At 39.0% G+C, this 17,999-nt stretch overlaps 1 protein-coding gene across 5 annotated transcripts in view; it reads right to left on the bottom strand.

Annotated features, from left to right (window-relative positions):
• Positions 1-10,878: 10,878 nt before the first annotated feature.
• MYRIP (myosin VIIA and Rab interacting protein) overlaps positions 10,879-17,999 on the bottom strand; it is a 422,909-nt gene continuing 415,788 nt past the window's right edge. For all 5 annotated transcript variants that reach the window (XM_053600161.1, XM_053600164.1, XM_053600162.1 and 2 more), the window contains one exon: positions 10,879-13,007. In XM_053600161.1, coding sequence (XP_053456136.1) covers positions 12,975-13,007 — 33 coding nt within the window. In that variant the 3' untranslated portion in view covers positions 10,879-12,974. The remainder of the gene's footprint in view (positions 13,008-17,999) is intronic.

The following is a 17,999-nucleotide window of genomic DNA, read 5'->3' as shown; positions in this document are numbered from 1 at the left end:
ATTCACAAGCTTCTGGGAAAGGGTTTGGGCATCACAGGAAATAGAATAGAATCCTCGAGGATTCTCCTGGGCTAGGAAGGGACCAGGGACTCTGCTACAAGAGGTAACATGTTAGATGAGCATTTTTAAAGGGTGGGTAGGATTTTCAATGTCACAGTTAGGCATGCCAAGGGCCTGAAAGTAATGTGAGAAAATGCAGAGTTACGAAAGTTTCCAGCTTGAATGGTTTGTGACCCTAGGGGGTTAGATGGGCCCCAGCCGGGAGCTGTGGTCTGAAATTCCTATAGGTTTACAGCTCAGTTCTGGTAATGCCTGGAACAGGCTTTCCAACCACATTGACATTTGCTTTTTTAATGTTAGCCAAGAAGTCCATTTTCCCCTTGCAATTAAGAAGAGAGTGGAGACCAAGGGGAGCATAATCCTTACTGCTTCAAGTCAAAAGGGGTGACTTACTCTTTTGTCATTAGACAGTTCTACAATAGATACGCACTGAGCTGATGTCTGGAGGAGTGACATCAGCAGAAGCCGTTGTGCCCAGACAGTCAGGATTTCTGCAGCCCAAGGTCATGAGCAAGAATTGCTACTGGACCTGGGGAAGACAGTAACAGTGTCATTTTAAAACAAAGAAGAACCTCAGTCCTGCAGACCTAAAACAGCATGCCGTTTATCACCAGGGTGGCTCCACAAAGACCCAGACTACAAACGGGCTGGAACTGCTCATTCACAGAGTCTGTCCACAGCAGAGAATTCATTACACACAGTCCATGTTTATGGGGACAAAGAATGTTTGCCAGGCCTTCTCTTTCAAAGACTGGCATTAAAACTTTGTGACTTCCCAGTGGATTTGTTATGAAAAGAAGGAAATACTAAAGGAGACTAAATTAGAAAGGACAGGCTCTGAAATCTCAGATTATTGTCATTACCAGGAAGTAGGAAAGGGCATGTCAAGGGTAGAAGAGCCTCAGAAAACATTCACTACCAACACTGCCTGCAAATAGCCACGGCAATCACGTGCCTTCTTCTGTCACCTCGCCTGCCACGGGAGGCCTCCTGGTTGTGGCACATCAGCTCTCTGGCCCAGCACTGCTCCTCGTCATGTGACGATGTAGCATGCAGAGGAGAAGGTAGCTTTCACAACCTGAGGCTCACCATTCTGTGTCCTCAACCCCCCTGCACAGTGCAAAGCTGAGTACAGGGCAAGCGTGGAGGGGCCATCTGGGAAGTGCCAAGGGCAGGCCAAGTTGCCAGGATCAGGTACAGACTGTCTGGACTCATGGAAGGTCTTGTAACAGTAACAATCACACCATCTTAAAGCTACCGAGTAACTCTTTCTTTTACAATGACTAATGTGTGCTTGTTAAAGAATTCCAGGAATCAGCTTTGAACAGTTAACTACAGAACCAAGATTGTGGGACCACCTCCTGGAGGAAAATGCTGAGCAGTTAACCTTCAATTCTGTGTGGTCCATCTGGCCCCAACTGGACTGCCAGACCACCTGCTGGCCCATTACTCAATACAATATACAATATACATGCACGTAGCCAGTCTCTCCCAAGCCTCCTCCTTCTCCTTTAAAAATGCTTTGGCCAGCCTAAGGGACTTGAGATGGCCTTTGCAACATGAATCTACCATCTTCTCAGGATACCTACTGGTTCTTGAATAAACCTGATTTTCTTTTCACCAACTGCTGTGGAGTTTGACTTTTTGAGTGGCCAGCAGGGCCACTTGGTTTTGTTCAGTCTTAAGAGCTGACAGAAGTGCAGATGTTCACTGTACTTTTCCTGCATGAGTAGACTTTACAGAGATTCTCAGGTTGCTGGGCTTGTAAATTGCTGCCCCTGGCTGGCTGGCTGGCTTTGAACCCTTGAGGAACTCTGCTGAACCTTTTGTGGCCAGCAGGCTTGTCATCATCAGGAGCTTGTTGGATGTGCAGCATCTTAGAAGACCTGACGAATCAGAAATTGTTTCTTGTTAACGTTTGAGAAACACTGCCTCAAATCTTTCATCTTTACCAAATATGACAGCTTTGATACAAAACATTTTAAAAAAATATTTTAGGACTTGGTTTTATCAAACCAGATCCTTCCAATAACTTCTTTGAGGTTTCTATTGTTTGAAAGCAGGTATTAAAGTTTCCCAACCCCTAGAAGCTCTTTAAATGCAGGTCCACTTACCTGCGTTTTGTCATAACTATAACTTAATTGTAGAGACAGAGGCTCACATAAGCCAGCTGTTCCATAAAATGCAAACTTTATGTGGGAAATACTCCTGCTAGGAGAAAATAGAGTGGCTGTCACGCCCAAAGTTATTTTTAAAGTAACTGATCAAATATCTCCTGTGCTTTAATGTTTTACCAAAACATTTAATCAAACAGAGGACCCTTTGTGAAAAATCAATATACACACATGAAGTGAGAGAGAGAGATCCAAAAATAAAACAGAAGTTTTATATATAAACTGCAAAGTGTTAAAAACAAACAGCTCAATACTTTGTTTATACATATTTCATTTTGACATGTGAGTTTACTTTTGATATCCACTAGTCATCAGTTTGTCTCTAATAGAACAATAAATTTACAATAAATGATACAACTCACTTTTCAGGTAATGTAACTATTGCTATAATAATGCTGCACAATAAATCACCCCCAAATGTAGTGGTTTAAGAGAGTAATTATTCTTACTCATGCATCTACAGGTTGGTCAGGGGAGCTCTGGTGATTTTGGCCAGGCACAGGTCAACATGGTTATTAGTTGCAGGTTGAGTATGAGTTTGTTCCTTGGACAGGACAGAGTATGTGTTTGTTCCTCTTCTCTTGAATGTTTCTGCCTCCTGTGGGAGGCATTGAGGCATATGAGAAAATTTGCCATTTTCTCATAATGGCAAAATGGATGAGTGCATGAGTCCAACTCCATAAACACATTGGAAGACCATTATGTCACTCTTCTGACTTTTTTTTTTTTTTTTTTTGGAGACAGAGTCTCACTCTATTGCCCTGAGTAGAATTCTGTGGCATCATAATTTGCAGCAACCTCAAGTTCTTGGGCTCAAGCAATCCTATTGCCTCAGCCTCCTAAGTAGGAGGACTATAGGTGCTATACTGGGATAATTTTCCTATTTTTTTGTAGAGAAGGGTTCTTGCTCTCGCTCAGACTGGTCTTGAACTCACGTGATCCACCAGCCTTGGCCATTGAGAGTGGTAGGATTACAGGTGGAAGCCACAGTGCCTGGCCATCATTCTTCTGTTAATATCTCACAGAGCCAAGTTCAAAATCAAGGGTTAAAGAAGTATGCTCCACTATCAAGAGGCAAGTCACATAGCCAAGATCAACTTGAATGGGCCAAGGTACTGTAATATTTCTAGAGTTAGGGGATAAAGAGAGTGAATATTTGCAGAACACTAATCCCTTCTACCATGAGTAAAAAAATTGAGACAGTATTTTGCACTGTAATATGTCATGGTGCAGATATTTGAATGACTTCCTTTTTCTAAAGAGAAAAAGAGGAAATAATCATTGAGTACCTGTGGCTATCAAGCATTCTGCTGAGGACTTTATCATGTGTTATTTAATTTACTCTTTTAACAGAAACACAACTACATATCTGTAGCCCCATTTTACAGATGAGATGACAGGACACAGAGCTGGTAAATGGTAAGTTTAGGAGTGGAGCCTAGTTTTTTTTTTGGTTGTCTTCAAATGCTTTGAATATTGGATTCTCTTTCTTTTATCATGTCAAATGAAGCACTCATTTCTTGGGATAAAAACATTGTTTTACACTGTGCCTGTTTACCCCAGAAAATAAGAAGAGCTGTGTAGTTTGTACGAGTATAATTGCTCACATTCCCTCTTCTCTTAATATTGATTGTTCCTGCAGATGGGTCAGTCAACACATGCTTTTGGGATTCTGGTTTAGGGAGGTTGAATGCTCATGTAACTTGTATGTGGCTAGACCCTTTTTACTGTCTTACATTTCTTGGTATCTTATGGGAATGGGAGTGAGAGGAAAAATGGTGAAAGGGATTCTGGCCTGGAAATGCCTGCCTGGAGAGATTTTCACATGGTCAACTAATGTTCTTTTTAATCCTTCATCTCCCTCCTCCCCCATTTGAAGTGCCTGGATGTCTAGATGTCTGACAATTAAGTTTGTGAATTTGGCGCCGTAAGTTTATGTTGGCCACATGTGTGAACACCTCAGTAAGGTTTCATGACTGTGGTATGTCAGTGTCTCACGTTGTGTTCAGGTCAACATGTGGCAGTGTCTTGCTGAGTGGCGTTTATTATTGTTGTTACGTGTTTTTATGTGCCATCGTGATAATGTTGTAGCTTGAATTAGAGCAGTGAACAAACGTTAAATTTCTTGTTAAACTTGCCAAGAGTGGAAGTGAAATCAGGGACATCTTAGTGCAAGTTTATGGGGGTAATGCCATGTTTTAGTATCTTAACTGACTTGGAAATTATCTAGATATTTAATGACTATCCATCATTTAACTTATCAAAAATCTAAGAGTATAACTACCAAATAAATTTGGGAAACTTGTTAAAGCACACATATTATAAAACACAATTATTATTAAAAATTTCATTTATAAACTTTTATTCCCATTATATCTGTTTAATTTGCTTATTCTTCACATTTTCATGAGAATACTCATGAAAATTAAATGAGACATTAGACAAAGCTAGCCATCATCTCAAGTTATTTCGCTAGTAACCATTTTTATGATGCATGCATGTCAGGCAGTCATAACCAAAGCAAGAGTCCAAAAGTTATATACATGGGTATTGTTTTTTTTTTTTGAGACAGAGTCTCAAGCTGTCACCCTGGGTAGAGTACCGTGGCAACACAGCTCATAGCAATCTCAAACTCTTGGGCTTAAGCGATTCTCTTGCCTCAGCCTCCCAAGTAGCTGGGACTATAGGCCCCTGCCACAACCCCCGGCTATTTTTTGGTTGTAGTTGTCATTGTTGTTTGGCAGGCCCGGGCTGGGTTTGAACCTGCCAGCTCTGGTGTACATGGCTGGCGCCCTAGCTGCTGAGCTACAGGTGCCAAGCCTATACATGGGTATTGTTGACAACACAGAGGACACAGATGCTCTCATCACACCAACAATCTTATACTAATCTTATTTATTAAAGTTTTGTGCAAGTCATGCTAATCTGAAAAACATTTTTGGTTAGTTCCTATATTTCTAGTAATTTTAGGTATGCTAATTTATCTCTAAGCCAATCTGAATAAAGCCTTTAACTAATATTGGGAGAAAAAACTTTTAAGATTTTTCATGTGCTCAATATTCAAATAGTTAAAAATCATACCAACAAGGAAGAAAGTCGATCGAGGGCCGGCACATATAGTTAGCAGCAGTTTGAAGAAAGGGGTTTCAGTTGACTAAGGAGTTCCCATGGGAGAAGCAGGATCTGGTAGAGATAACAAAGGGGCCTTAAAATACATATGCACAGCCTGAAGATTAGTTCCCAATTAAGTGGACTTCTGATCACTCCTAATAAAATCCTTCTGAAGTATCTCATTATCAAGCATGTTTTTGGACAAACAGTAAATATTCCTGACAGTACTGAACTTTTTCTACCTGAGTATGTGGTTCCATTTTATCCTAGGAGAGAAAGTCCAACAAACGAACGAAGTGCAAAGTTCGAAACTGAAGGTATTGTGAACTAAAATAAAATTTTAAGCCTCTGAAAATTTTTATTTTTCCTTTTTCTGTTAATTTTAAACAAGTAATATGTTTCTAGGAGCCAAAATTTATGTGGTATAAAACGGTCTCGAGTGACAAACTTACTTTTCATCTCTAGCCACTATCAAAGAGAATTGTGCTGGACCCTTGTTAAAAATGGCGAGGAGCAGATTGAATTCAAGCTACTGCAGTAGGGAAGAAAGACTTCAGCATATAACTGAGCTCAACTCTGAATACAGCAAGAGTAATTGGGGATTTATAGCTAACAAATGTGGGGAGGGAACCAATGGATAAAGAATTACTAAGAACTTGATTAGACAAGATGTCAAGGTCGGGAGAAGAGCTTGATTTGATATCAAGGCAGGGCTGTGGGTCATCACTTAGCTAACTTGTTAAAACTGCACGTGGCAGGCTAAGGGAGGGAGTCCTTGGCCAAGGAGGGAGTTTGGCCAGGGAGGGAGTCCTCGTTACACCGTGTCCCTTTCTTGGAGCAATCACTATTACTGTGTTTGTTTTGTTTTTAAGAACATTAGACATTTTATTTAAATAAAGAAAAATCTTATTTCCAGTAGATGTAATACAGACATATTATTGAAACTGTGCCCCAAAGAGTTAAAGAAACCAGAGACTGGCAGAAATTCTTGAGCTTACAGGATGGTGGATAAGAAAAGAAACAACTTGCTGAAATGCTGAAACTCCCTCCTCTTGTAAGATAACAAAATTGGCTGAAATCGACAGGAACCAATATGGCCAACTGGAGTCTGAGCAGAATGAGCTTACGGACATCACAAGCCTGAATTTCCACCACATGTTTCAGACTATTAATAACTTTCCTCAAATTTGACATGTGACACATGAAGAGGCACAAAGAGAAACCTGGGCATGTCCAACGACTTTCCAGACCTCTGCATTCCTTCCATCAATCACCTTCACTTACTAACCCCAGAATCTACTCCCTAAACCTTTTTAAACAAAAGTATTAACTTAAAGCCAGCACAGAGGACAGGTATGGTGCAGCACTTTAGGAGGCAAAGTAGGAGGATCACTTGGGATCAGTAGTTTGACAATAGTCTAGGTAACATAGTGAGATGCCATCTCTACGAATAAATTTTTTTTTTTTTTGACACAGAGTCTTACTATGTCACCCTCGGTAGAGTGCTATGGCATCACAGCTCACAGCAACCTCAAACTCTTGGGCTTAAGTGATTCTCTTGCCTCAGCCTCCCAAGGAGCTGGGACTGCAGGTGCCCGCCATAACGCTGGGCTATTTTTTTGTTGTGGTTGTCATTGCTGTTTAGCAGGCCCAGGCTGGGTTCAAACTTGCCAGCCTTGGTGTATGTGGCTGGTGCTGTAACCACTGTGCTATGGGCATAGAGCCTCTGCAAATAATTTTTAAAATAGCTGTGTATAGTGGTGCATGCCTGTAGTCCTAGCTACTGGGAAGGCTGGGGTGGGGGAATGTCTTGAGTTTAGGAGTTGGAAGCTGCAGTGAGCTATGCTTGCACCACTGAACTCTAGCCTGGGTGACAACAAGACTCTGTCTATAATAATAATTTTTTAAAAAGCCAGAACAGGGAGATAGAATTGAGCTATATTCCTATATCTTTGTTAGTCAACTCACAATAAAACCTTTTCTTTTCTTACAAACTTGGTGCCACAGTACAGGCTTCTCTGGGCATCAGGAAATGAGCCCCTTCAACTCGGTAACAGTGTTGGAGACTCAGATGCAAGGAAGCCTGTCCATCACCCCTTGGTGGCGTGTGGGCCCTCTTCACCAACTCTGAATGGCCACCTAGATCAATTTGTCTAAAGCCTTCTCTGTCGCAGGGAATACTTGAGCTACTCTTTTTTGAGAAATGAAACTATCTCACTATTTCTGGATTAGATGTCTTTCTGTTGAGTACCTCATTAACATGCCCTTATAAATGAAATTGTAATCTCATTGTAAGGATGGTGGGCTTGAGTCCCACCTTTTTGATCTAGGGTAGGTTTGACCCCTCCCCTGGGGGGTTTGAACCCTTGTCTAGGGGGGTCCTGGCTAGGTTACAGTCCTGAAGGAAAAGGGTAAATACTAAAAGCTCCAAGCACTGACATACTTACTGTGGTCTAGTTTTGTCTTTTGCTTGTCTATGTTCTGTGTTTTTGGTCTGTGTAACTATATTTGGTCCAATGGGGGTTAAACACTGATGTTCACAGTAAATGCCTTATGAGATCTCTAGACTAATTTATCTGTGCACTCAATTGAAGCAAAGACACAAATCAAAAACAATGTAGATCATCCTATAATTAGTGTTTTGAATTTTCTGAAAGAAATCAAGAGTCTCTCATAGTCTCCCCTGAAGAAAATGACTTGAAATTAAAGAGATTGCTCTCTTTCTTCTTGTCCCTCTCACTCTTCCTTTCATCTCTGCTTCAGTCCCACAGCATTTCTCTCTTTGGGGGACTCAAGATTCAATGTAGGAGTAAAGCTCATGATTTTAAAGACCTGGATGCTCTGCCTTTTAACTATGCCTACTTTGCTCAGCTCTTACAATGGAAAATAAATTATCCAAAACTGAAACAATAGGGCACTGGACAATCAGCCTCCAGTCAGCTCTCCAGCAGCCTTCACGTACCCCAAGGCTGTATTGAAAGAATCTCCCGAGATGAGAGGGACTCACTAAAGGGGATCTGATGTTGAAATGGCCAACATGAGATTCTCAAACAAGAAGGCACATTAGGTTTTCTGGGACTCCAGGTGGTTACATATTATGGCTCATCATAAAAGCACATCTTTTTTTATTTTAAAAGCACATTTTTAAACTGTTGGCCAAATTAAAACAAGGAAAATTCAGAGCTCAAATAGTCATTCTTCAAAAAATCCTGGTTCTAAATAGTTAACATGTAGCATTTTAAGTTCCCTGCCTATCTATTCTTTCCCCTGCCAACTTTGAATCTTCTGATTTTTCTACTGGTGTTTAGATAAAACTTACTGTCCATGCAAGTTTTATTACATGGACAGTAAGTTTTATCTCAACACCAGTAGAAAATTCAAGCTTAGTTAAGAAAGAAAGAAAAAAAATGTAAAAGAGAACTTTTAAAATTAAATTGCCATGTAAACTGGTTTACCCATGGGGGCAAATAAAGTTTAGTCATGTAAACAAGATCCAGTTTTGCCAAGAACATAAGAGTTGTATCCAACTATCTTCTTTATGGATATGTATTCTGTCTGCAAGTTACCAAATTGGTTTATAATTAAAGGAGTACTTATAAATTAAATAAATGAGCCCAAATGTTTTTAAGTTTATGTGATTTTAATTATCTTTGGCAAATAAAAATTATTTTAAAATTATTGTTAGAGAAAAATAGAAATGTCTTCAGAACTGTTGACAGAGGACAGGTGGCGCCAGGACCTGCTGCCTTAGCCCTGGCGGTGTTGGCGCTGGGGCAGCCAGCAGAGGAACCAGCGGGCTGGAGACTAGGTAGGGGGCCCCTAGGAGTCTCCAGTAGCGCAGGGGCCAGACAACTGTGGGAAGACAGGAGCCGTGGAGTCTCCTTCCTGTGCAGTTCTGGCTGAAGGGGAAGCCCCATCTTTTCTAGGGCTGGTCAATTTCATGTAAATTTCCAAGATCTTAGAGTTCTGGCTTCCTGCTGCTAAATGGAAGGCTTAATGTCACTTTAGAGGACTCAGGCCCTAAATGTAACAACTGCGTTCCAGCCCCCTGCTGCTAAATGTAAGGCTGTCTGTCATTTTAGAGGACCCACACCTTAAATGTAACCGTTGAGTTCTGGCAAAATAACCCCCTGCGACTGTATATTCCCCTGAGCAGAGAGCCCGAAGACAGAGGGAGCGAGAGAACTTGTTCTCCGACCTGGGTTCTCTCTGCCAGGAGCTTTGGCGATTTTGTATTCTTTGTTTCTGTGAATAAATCCTGTCTTAACCACTGATCTGTGGTCCGTGGATTCAGTCTTCGAGTCACCAACACCAAGAACCCAAAACTCAGGTATTATGTTTGGGGTTGCAGCCAGGAGTGAAGAGGAAATTCCCGTATCACTGTCCACATACATTTTTACCTGGGTTTGCTGGTCAGATAGTTTTATATTTGAATCTGACAGATATCTTAGGTGTCAGTTTGACATGAAAATTATGAAGCTACACACCCAGTCAAAAATGATCTTTGTGTGTTTTTGACAAGACCAATTTAATATTGCTGCTTTAATAAAAACAACTACATATTTTGTGTTACGAGCAAAATGCTCCCATATTTAATTGCATGGTTCTTAGGTGAACCACTGATGTTCGCAGGCATAAATGAGTAACAAGGAAATAACTTGAAGTGATGACTATCTTTCTCATAAATAGTCTAAACTGTTAAAAATAAATAAATCAAGTAAACATACATAAGAAGACCTACAAATAAATTTATATGTATTTTTGAAATTTTAATGATATGTTGAATTAATGGGTGTTCATTAAATATCTGGACCATTTTTAATTAGGTAAATTTATGTTATCAAGGAATATGTTGCTAAAAATTACGAAGTTTTTCTCCTCTATAAAATACTGACATATGACAGATAATTCAAGATTTCTTGCTTCTTGGGTTTTCACATGTACCTGCTAAGTTTATTCAAACTTAAAAAAGCCCTTGTTTTCCCTCCAATGTGCTCTCTTGCCCTTCTGCCATAGTGTGATGCAGCAAGAAGGCCCTTGCCAGATGTAGTTCCCTTGATCTTAGACTATTCAGCCTCCAGAACCGTAAAAAATAAATTTGTTTTCTTTCTAAATCAACCAGTCTGTAGTATTCTGCTATAGCAACACTAACTGGACAAAGAGGCCATCTGTGCATTGTGAAATTTTTAGCAGCATCCCTGCTTTCTGCCCACTAGATGCCAATAGCAGCCCACTCCTAGTTGTTACCTTAAAAAACGTTTTCAATCTAGACATTGTCAAATGTCCCCTGGGATGCAACATAACATCACACCTCTCTTTGAGAATTGCTGCTTCCTTGTGTGACTACTGGAGCAGAGATAGTTACTGGAAAATTTTGTCATCAGGAGAACCAGCAGTGGAGGGGTGAGTGGTAGGAACTGGAAGAAAGGCTTCAAATCTTGGCTCCTCCAATTACTAGCCATGTGACTTCTTCCCCTACCTTCTACTCAACTCTAGTCAACCCATAGTCAAAAAAACGACACATACAACAAACTTTATTTCCATAAATGACTTTTACTTCTTTATCATTTCTCTTGACAGTAATTCTTGTCAATGTGCATATAATGTGAAGGGAAGCATAACTTTCAGAAATCATCAAAGATACTGTCCTATTGTCCTCATTTTCTTAAACCATTAAAATATCTTCATTTATAAAAATTAATCTAAATATAAATATTGACACTAAAGATCAAAATCACTTGATGACAAAATAATTCTTCTGGAACTATAACATATGCTTATGGTTTTTAATAGTAAATTAAATCTTTGCACTTATTTGGCACAAGGGAAAATTTATAAAAATTCAAATGCCACAGAGCAGGCTCTTTTTTTTGTTTTTGCAAGGCTTACACAGTACAAGTTTTTGTCAAAGAAAACTGAATATTTTTAACACTGTAACACAACAATAGTTGCTTTTCATGCCTCTTAAAGAAAACGTTCTATTTGGAAGTCAGACCTTTTTTTTTGTTGTGTTTTTAAAAAACTTGTTTTTGTTTGTTTGGCTTTGAATCACACCAACAGAACAAAAAGCCAAGGACTTATTTCAAAGGAGTTATTTCTGTCAGATAACACAAATGTGGCATCAGCAAGGAGTATTACTGGGAGATATGCAGACCCCCATCAGGAATGGATTATAAGCACAGGAATTAGCAGCAAATCAGGTCTGGAAATGCACATAGTAGCAAAAGAACATAGAAGTTGAAAGCAACACAGGTTTTTGTGAGGCATTCCAATTGTAAGTAGATTAAAGTTGTGGCTTTGGCAAATTAATCTCTCTGGCCCTTAGTTATCAAATCTAAAAAAAAAAAAAAAAAAGAATAGCTACTGAATAGGGCTGCTATAAGGATTAAAATGAGAAGAACATTGCCTCCTTCAGAGCAGGCACTTAACATACATTAATCATACTACTCTCTTACCTCCCATCTTTTGCTTTCTTCCTTAGATTCAGGAGAAAATATTTTTTAAAAAGGTTGTTAATGCCCAACTGAAGAGTAAAATCTCACTTTCATTTGATTTTATAAGTGCACTCTAAATCATTATGCCTTTGAGACAGGTCAAAATAGACCACAAATGTGGAGTTAATATCAACTCATATCCACAATTTGTCCTTGCTTTTCTTAGGCCTATAAATTTTCTAAGCCCATTCCCTAACCATTTTTATCTTTAAGGTCATTTTGTTACTTTGCTGAATATTTATTGGGAAATAAATTTTGGAGGACAAAAATGTTTTCATGTGGTTATATTCTTAAATAATCCGTTTTTAGATGCGATCTTGCTAAACTGCATCATTTTGATTTGGACAGTGCCTTAAAGTTGAACCAATGGTAGTCTTTTTCAAGTCCCTCTACCTTTAAGAGTGGGAAAACTCATGAAGCCCATGAAGAACCCTAAATTCTTAATGAGACATTGTTTCATATAGACCCAGGAGTGGCATGGGTGAGTCAGAGCTTTCCATCCAGTGGCGGGGGACTATAAAGCAATGGGAATGGCTGGTAGCATGGTGAGCTAAGGCTTAGCAGGAAGGAGGTGGCTGAAGGGAGACCTGTAGCCTTGATGGGGAGCAGTCCCCAAACTAGACTGTCCCTCGTGCTGACTGCAGGGGCTGGTTTTTCCCTCAGCATTTGTAAGACAGAGATGCTTGTGAGACATTAATAAGCACTGATGATTAATTAAATAATAATTCCTATCTCTCTACCACCCCCCAACAATTTTCCCTTGGACAAATTATTGACATGGAATTCTAACTGAATCAAAGGAATAAGAAAACCAAAGATCTTAAAGTCAACACACAATAGCAAAGCGAACAGGGAAAAGATGCATGTTTTGAACATGGAGCTCTGTTGTTTCTTGGTTTTCTGTCTTGGATTCCCCTGGGAGCCTAAGGCGAGAGTGGGCAAGACCTCAATGCTGAAGTCTGAGACAGCTTTCTGGTGAGGTATCAGGACAACCCTGTGTGATGGTGTGATGGTGCACTGTGGCCTCCCTAGGCCTTCTCCTCAGTTGGAAATCCATACAGTAGTCAATGGCTGTTGGGTCAAGGCACTGTCGTGTACGACCGAGGCAGTGGGTCACTGGCAGTAGGTCACAGCATTAATACATCACAGCTGACTCCAGAGCAGGCTCCTGAGGTGAGATATTCAACACATTGTCAGCAGCCACTTGGCAAGGAGAAAGGCAATTTAAAATAATGTTTACTGGCTTTTATATAAAAAACTATTCATGTTTATTGCTCAGTTAAATATTTTATATCATTTAAAAAGTGATGCCCTAGGTATCTACCCAGAAGAACATGAATCATTTTACCACAAAGACATTTGTACTAGAATGTTTAATGTGGCTCAATTCATAATTGCCAAGTTGTGGAAGCAACCTAAGTGCCCATGAACCCATGAATGGATTAAGAAACGGTGGTATATGTATACTATGGAATATTATGCAGCCATTAAAAAGATGGAGATTTTACATCTTTTACATTTACCTGGATGGAGTTGAAATACATTCTTCTTAATAAAATATCACAAGAATGGAAAGATAAACATCCAATGTAGTCGATACTAATATGCAATCAATATATAAACACTTACATCTTCCTAAGAACAATAAAACACTACTATAGTCCAGTTCAGGGGTAGAGGGAAGCAGGAGGGGGAAGGAGGGAGGCAGAAGGAGGGAGGGCATGAGGTGGAATCTCACCTACTGTGAGGGTAAGGTGCACATTGTGAGGGTGTGTAACACACCCCTGGGTGAGGGGCTCTTCTACAAATGGAACTTTACTCTGGAAGTGAGGACAATGGAACCTAAATATTATACCCTCATATTAATTCGAATGAAGTGAAAAAAATAAAAAGTGATGCCATTTTTATATATACTTCTTAATCCACCTGAAACTAATTTTTTATATAGTAATTATTTAACTAGCTTTCTTTCCCATTACCACCTCCACAGCTTTTTGTTTGTTTCTTTAATAATCTGTACCTTCTCTTATAGTTTCTAAGGCTTTTAGAAAGATCATATAACACATTCTTACATGTACCTGTATCTATTTCTGGATTTTCTATTCTATTTCATTGACCATGTTTCTTACAGCTTTTAATTTGTTTTAAAACCTGGCAGGAAAATCACTACTATTTTGCAAAACATCTTTGTCGGTTCTTTCTGATTTATTCTCATATGAACTTCAAAGAAAAATCCCCTCAAATAAAAGGGTGGTGTCTGTGGCTCAGTGAGTAGGGTGCTAGACCCATATACTGAGGGTGGTGGGTTCAAACCTGGCCCTAGCCAAACTGCAACAACAACAAAAAAAAATAGCTGGGTGTTGTGGTGGGCGCCTGTAGTCCCATCTACTCGGGAGGCTAAGGCAAGAGAATCGCTTAAGCCCAAGATCTGCAGGTTGCTGTGAGCTGTGATGCCATATCACTCTACCGAGGGCCAAAGAATGACGCTCTGTCTCTAAAACAAAAAAAAGAAAGAAAAATCTGACTGAGATTTTGATGACAATTGAATTGAGCTATAAATTAATTTGGGAAGAAATCACTTTTTTTATTTAACTATTGATGTGATTTATTAATTGATATCATAATATTTATGTAAGTATCCTTGCAGTCCTATAAAATCTACCTGGCAATTTCTTTTCCTTTTTTTTTTTTTTTGAGACAGAGTCTCACTTTATAGCTCTCTGTAGAGTGCTGTAGCATCACAGCTCACAGCAACCTCAAACTCCCAGGCTTAAGCGACTCTCTTGCCTCAGCCTCCCAAGTAGCTGGGACTACAGGCGCCTGCCACAACACATGGCTATTTTTAGAGAGGAGGTCTTGCTCTGGCTCAGTCTGCTTTCGAATCTGTGAGCTCAGGTGATCCACCTGCCTTGGCCTCCCAAGGTGCTAGGATTACAGGCTAAGCCACCACGCCTGGCCAGGATTTCTTATTTAATGCACTACTGTATTTAATCTGCTAATACTTTAATTCACATTCTTTATCTCTCTGAAAAAGTATAATTAGTGTGTGGTTTGTGTATGTCTGTGCATGCCTGTATGTGATTCATTATGAAGCATGTATACATGTTTACCAACCACAATAGGACTTGACAGTCAAGGTTCTGATAGTTTTACAATATAAATCTTCTAGCTTTCAATTCTTTGTGTTTTGGAATATTTTCTAGCATAAGAATTAAATTTGTTTCTTAAAAGTCAACAAAATCATTTGGCCACAGAAATCTCTTTTGGAAGGTTTAATAAATTTTTAAATTTCTTTCTACATCTTAAGTCAGTTTTTAGTAATATTCTTTTGTGATTCTGATTTAATTAGCATTAAATATTTAAAACCTATTAGAATAATTTCATATCACATCGTGTATTTATATAAAATTTTACATCCTTTTATAATCTCGTATTTTAATTTTCTGTATGTGACTTAAAAAAATTTCTGTATTTTTCCAAATAATCACCTCTAGTATTATCACTTCTATAGTTTTCTTGTCATAATTAATTGATTTCTGTGTTTATCTCTGACGTCTAGAATTCAAGGTCTAGTTCATTTGTTTTTCTTCTTCCTTCTTTAACAAGGAAGAAAATATTTAATACTATGAATTTGACTCAGTGTAGTTTTATGTGTATCCTATTTGCTTTGATCCACTTGAAGCTTCGTTTTTTTTTTTTTTTTTTTTTTTTTATGAGAGAGTTTTACTTTGTCACCCTGGGTAGAGTGCTGTGGCATCTTAGCTCACAGCAACCTCAAACTCTTGGGCTTACGTGATTTTTCTTGTCTCAGCCTCCCAAGTAGCTGGGACTACTGGTGTCTACCACAATGCTCAACTATTTTTTGAGGTGGAGATCTTGCTCTGGGTCAGGTTGGTCTCAAACTCCAGAACTCAAGCATGCCACCCATCTTGGCCTCCCAGATTGCTAGGATTACAGGTGTGAGCCATTGTGCCCAGCAATGCTTCATTTTCCAAGCACTCTGTGGATTTGCTTTTTTCTTCAATAGTTACTTTGAAGTGTATAAGAGTGTGTATGTTTATGTGTATGCATGGTTGTGAGTGTGGGTGCAAATGCTTTTAAAATTCCAAGTAGGATTTCTGTTTGTCTGTTTTTTCTTTTTTTTTAAGTTAAAAAAAAATTTTTTTTTTTTTGAGACAGTCTCACTTTGTCCCCCTGGGTAGACTGCCGTGGCATCATAGCTCATAGCAACCTCAAACTCCCAGGCTCAAGTGATCCACTTGCCTTAGCCTCCTAAGTATCTGGAACTATAAGTGCCTGCCACAGCTCCCGGGTAATTTTTAAGAAACAGGGGTCTCACTCTTGTTCAGGCTGGTCTCAAACTTGTGAGCTCAAACAATCCACCCACCTTACCCTCCCAGAGTGCTAGGATTACAGGCATGAGCGTTTTCTGTTTAACTTCCATCTAATTTTTTGAATTTTTCCTGTCCATTACAGTAGCCACTAGCCACATAGGGCTATTTACATTTAGATTATATAAAATTAACTAATATTTAAAAATCAGTGCCTACAATTAAATAGTCACATTTCAAGTGCTTAAAAGCCACTTGTGGCTAGTGGCTATGTACTAGGCCTTGCAGATGTAGAATATTTCTGTATCATGACACAAAGTTCTAGTAGACAGAATTGCTCTAGATTGTGTTTGGCATTGTGGTCAGCAAAGGTAGTTTGACACTTTCTACTTTTTGGAACTTACTGAGGTGTTCTTTGTAAGCTGGTATAAAATCAATTTTTATAAGTGGTCCATTGATGCTTAGAAAGAAAGTAAACTGTAACGTATAAAGTTGAATAAACATCTTACTTAAAGCTTAATACTTACACTATTCAGTTCTCTAATTTGTATATATTTATGGTATATTTGGGCTGCCAAAGGGTGATAGGGAGTTTTAAGGTCACTAATCATTGCACCATAAATTTTATTGCTCTATTGTCTGACAAACTGAGAAAGCCTCTTGGCTTAACTACCTTATTTTATCAAAACTAAAACATCCTTCCTCCTTGTTTTCTTTCAATGCTTCTTGTCTCGAATTCTCTTTTGTCTGAAAGGAGTATGTTTGGCCTTTCTTTTTTGTTTTTGTTTAGTAAGTATTGTTCATTCTTTCATTTTTAATCTGTGTTACTTTAAGGTGATTTATTTTTATTTTATTTTAAAAAGTAACTTATTGAGGTACAATCCACATAACATAAAATTAACCATTTTAAAGTGAACAATTCAGTAATATTTGGTAATCCAAAGGTTGTACCCACCAACACCTTTATCTAGTTTCAATATATTTCCAACACTCTAAAGTAAAACCTCTTACCCATTAAGGAGTTTTTTTCTCTTCTCCCTCTTGACAGCACCTGGCAACCACTGATCTCTATCTCTGTTAAAGTTAATTTATTTTTAACAATCTTATCTATAACCAATTCTTCTTCTGACCCTGATTTTAATGTGGTAACACATCTTTTTAGATCTTTGAAGTGATAGTCAGAAGCAAGGGGGACTTTGAAAAGTCTGGGTTGGTGGCTGACCAGTGATGGGAAGGCAGGGAGTAAGCAGCACTGTTGCCATCCAGTGCCTGAGAGAGTAAACTGTGACTCCAAAGGCTGTGTCCACCATTATGCCATTACCTGGTGCTTCTGTGCTTATAAGACAGGGACAATGGGGGGGGGAGGGGTCGGTGTTGCATAAGAGGCAACAGATTGTCCTGCTTCAATCTTGTCATCCCAGACGTGAGCTACCTTCAATATAGCTGGTCACTGAGACAGTTTAGCTGGATCCTTATTTCCTATAAAAGTAGCATTAAGCATTTTCCAAAATTCTGACAGATTATTTTGGTTTTAGCAAATGATCCATTAGCCTTCTTTATATGATATCTAGAGTTTGTGCAAATTATCTACTGCTCCTTCCTTTGTATCATTTAGGGACAGCTGCAATTTTTTTTCAGGAACACAGCATTAATGGCTAACAAGAAATTTAAGGAAGAGTGAACATGGATGGAGAACAATAAAAACACATACGCCCAGACCTTACAGTCCTGCATACATATATTTTTATTTCTCTTGTGTCAGATCTGGTTCCTACAATGAGCTGGAGATGGAATTGAGGGGATATACTCACATTTTAAGAGGCTAGCAA

Source organism: Nycticebus coucang, chromosome 8, assembly GCF_027406575.1.
Source record: "Nycticebus coucang isolate mNycCou1 chromosome 8, mNycCou1.pri, whole genome shotgun sequence".
Lineage (NCBI taxonomy): Eukaryota > Metazoa > Chordata > Mammalia > Primates > Lorisidae > Nycticebus > Nycticebus coucang.
This window is presented reverse-complemented; position numbering and strand designations above follow the sequence as displayed.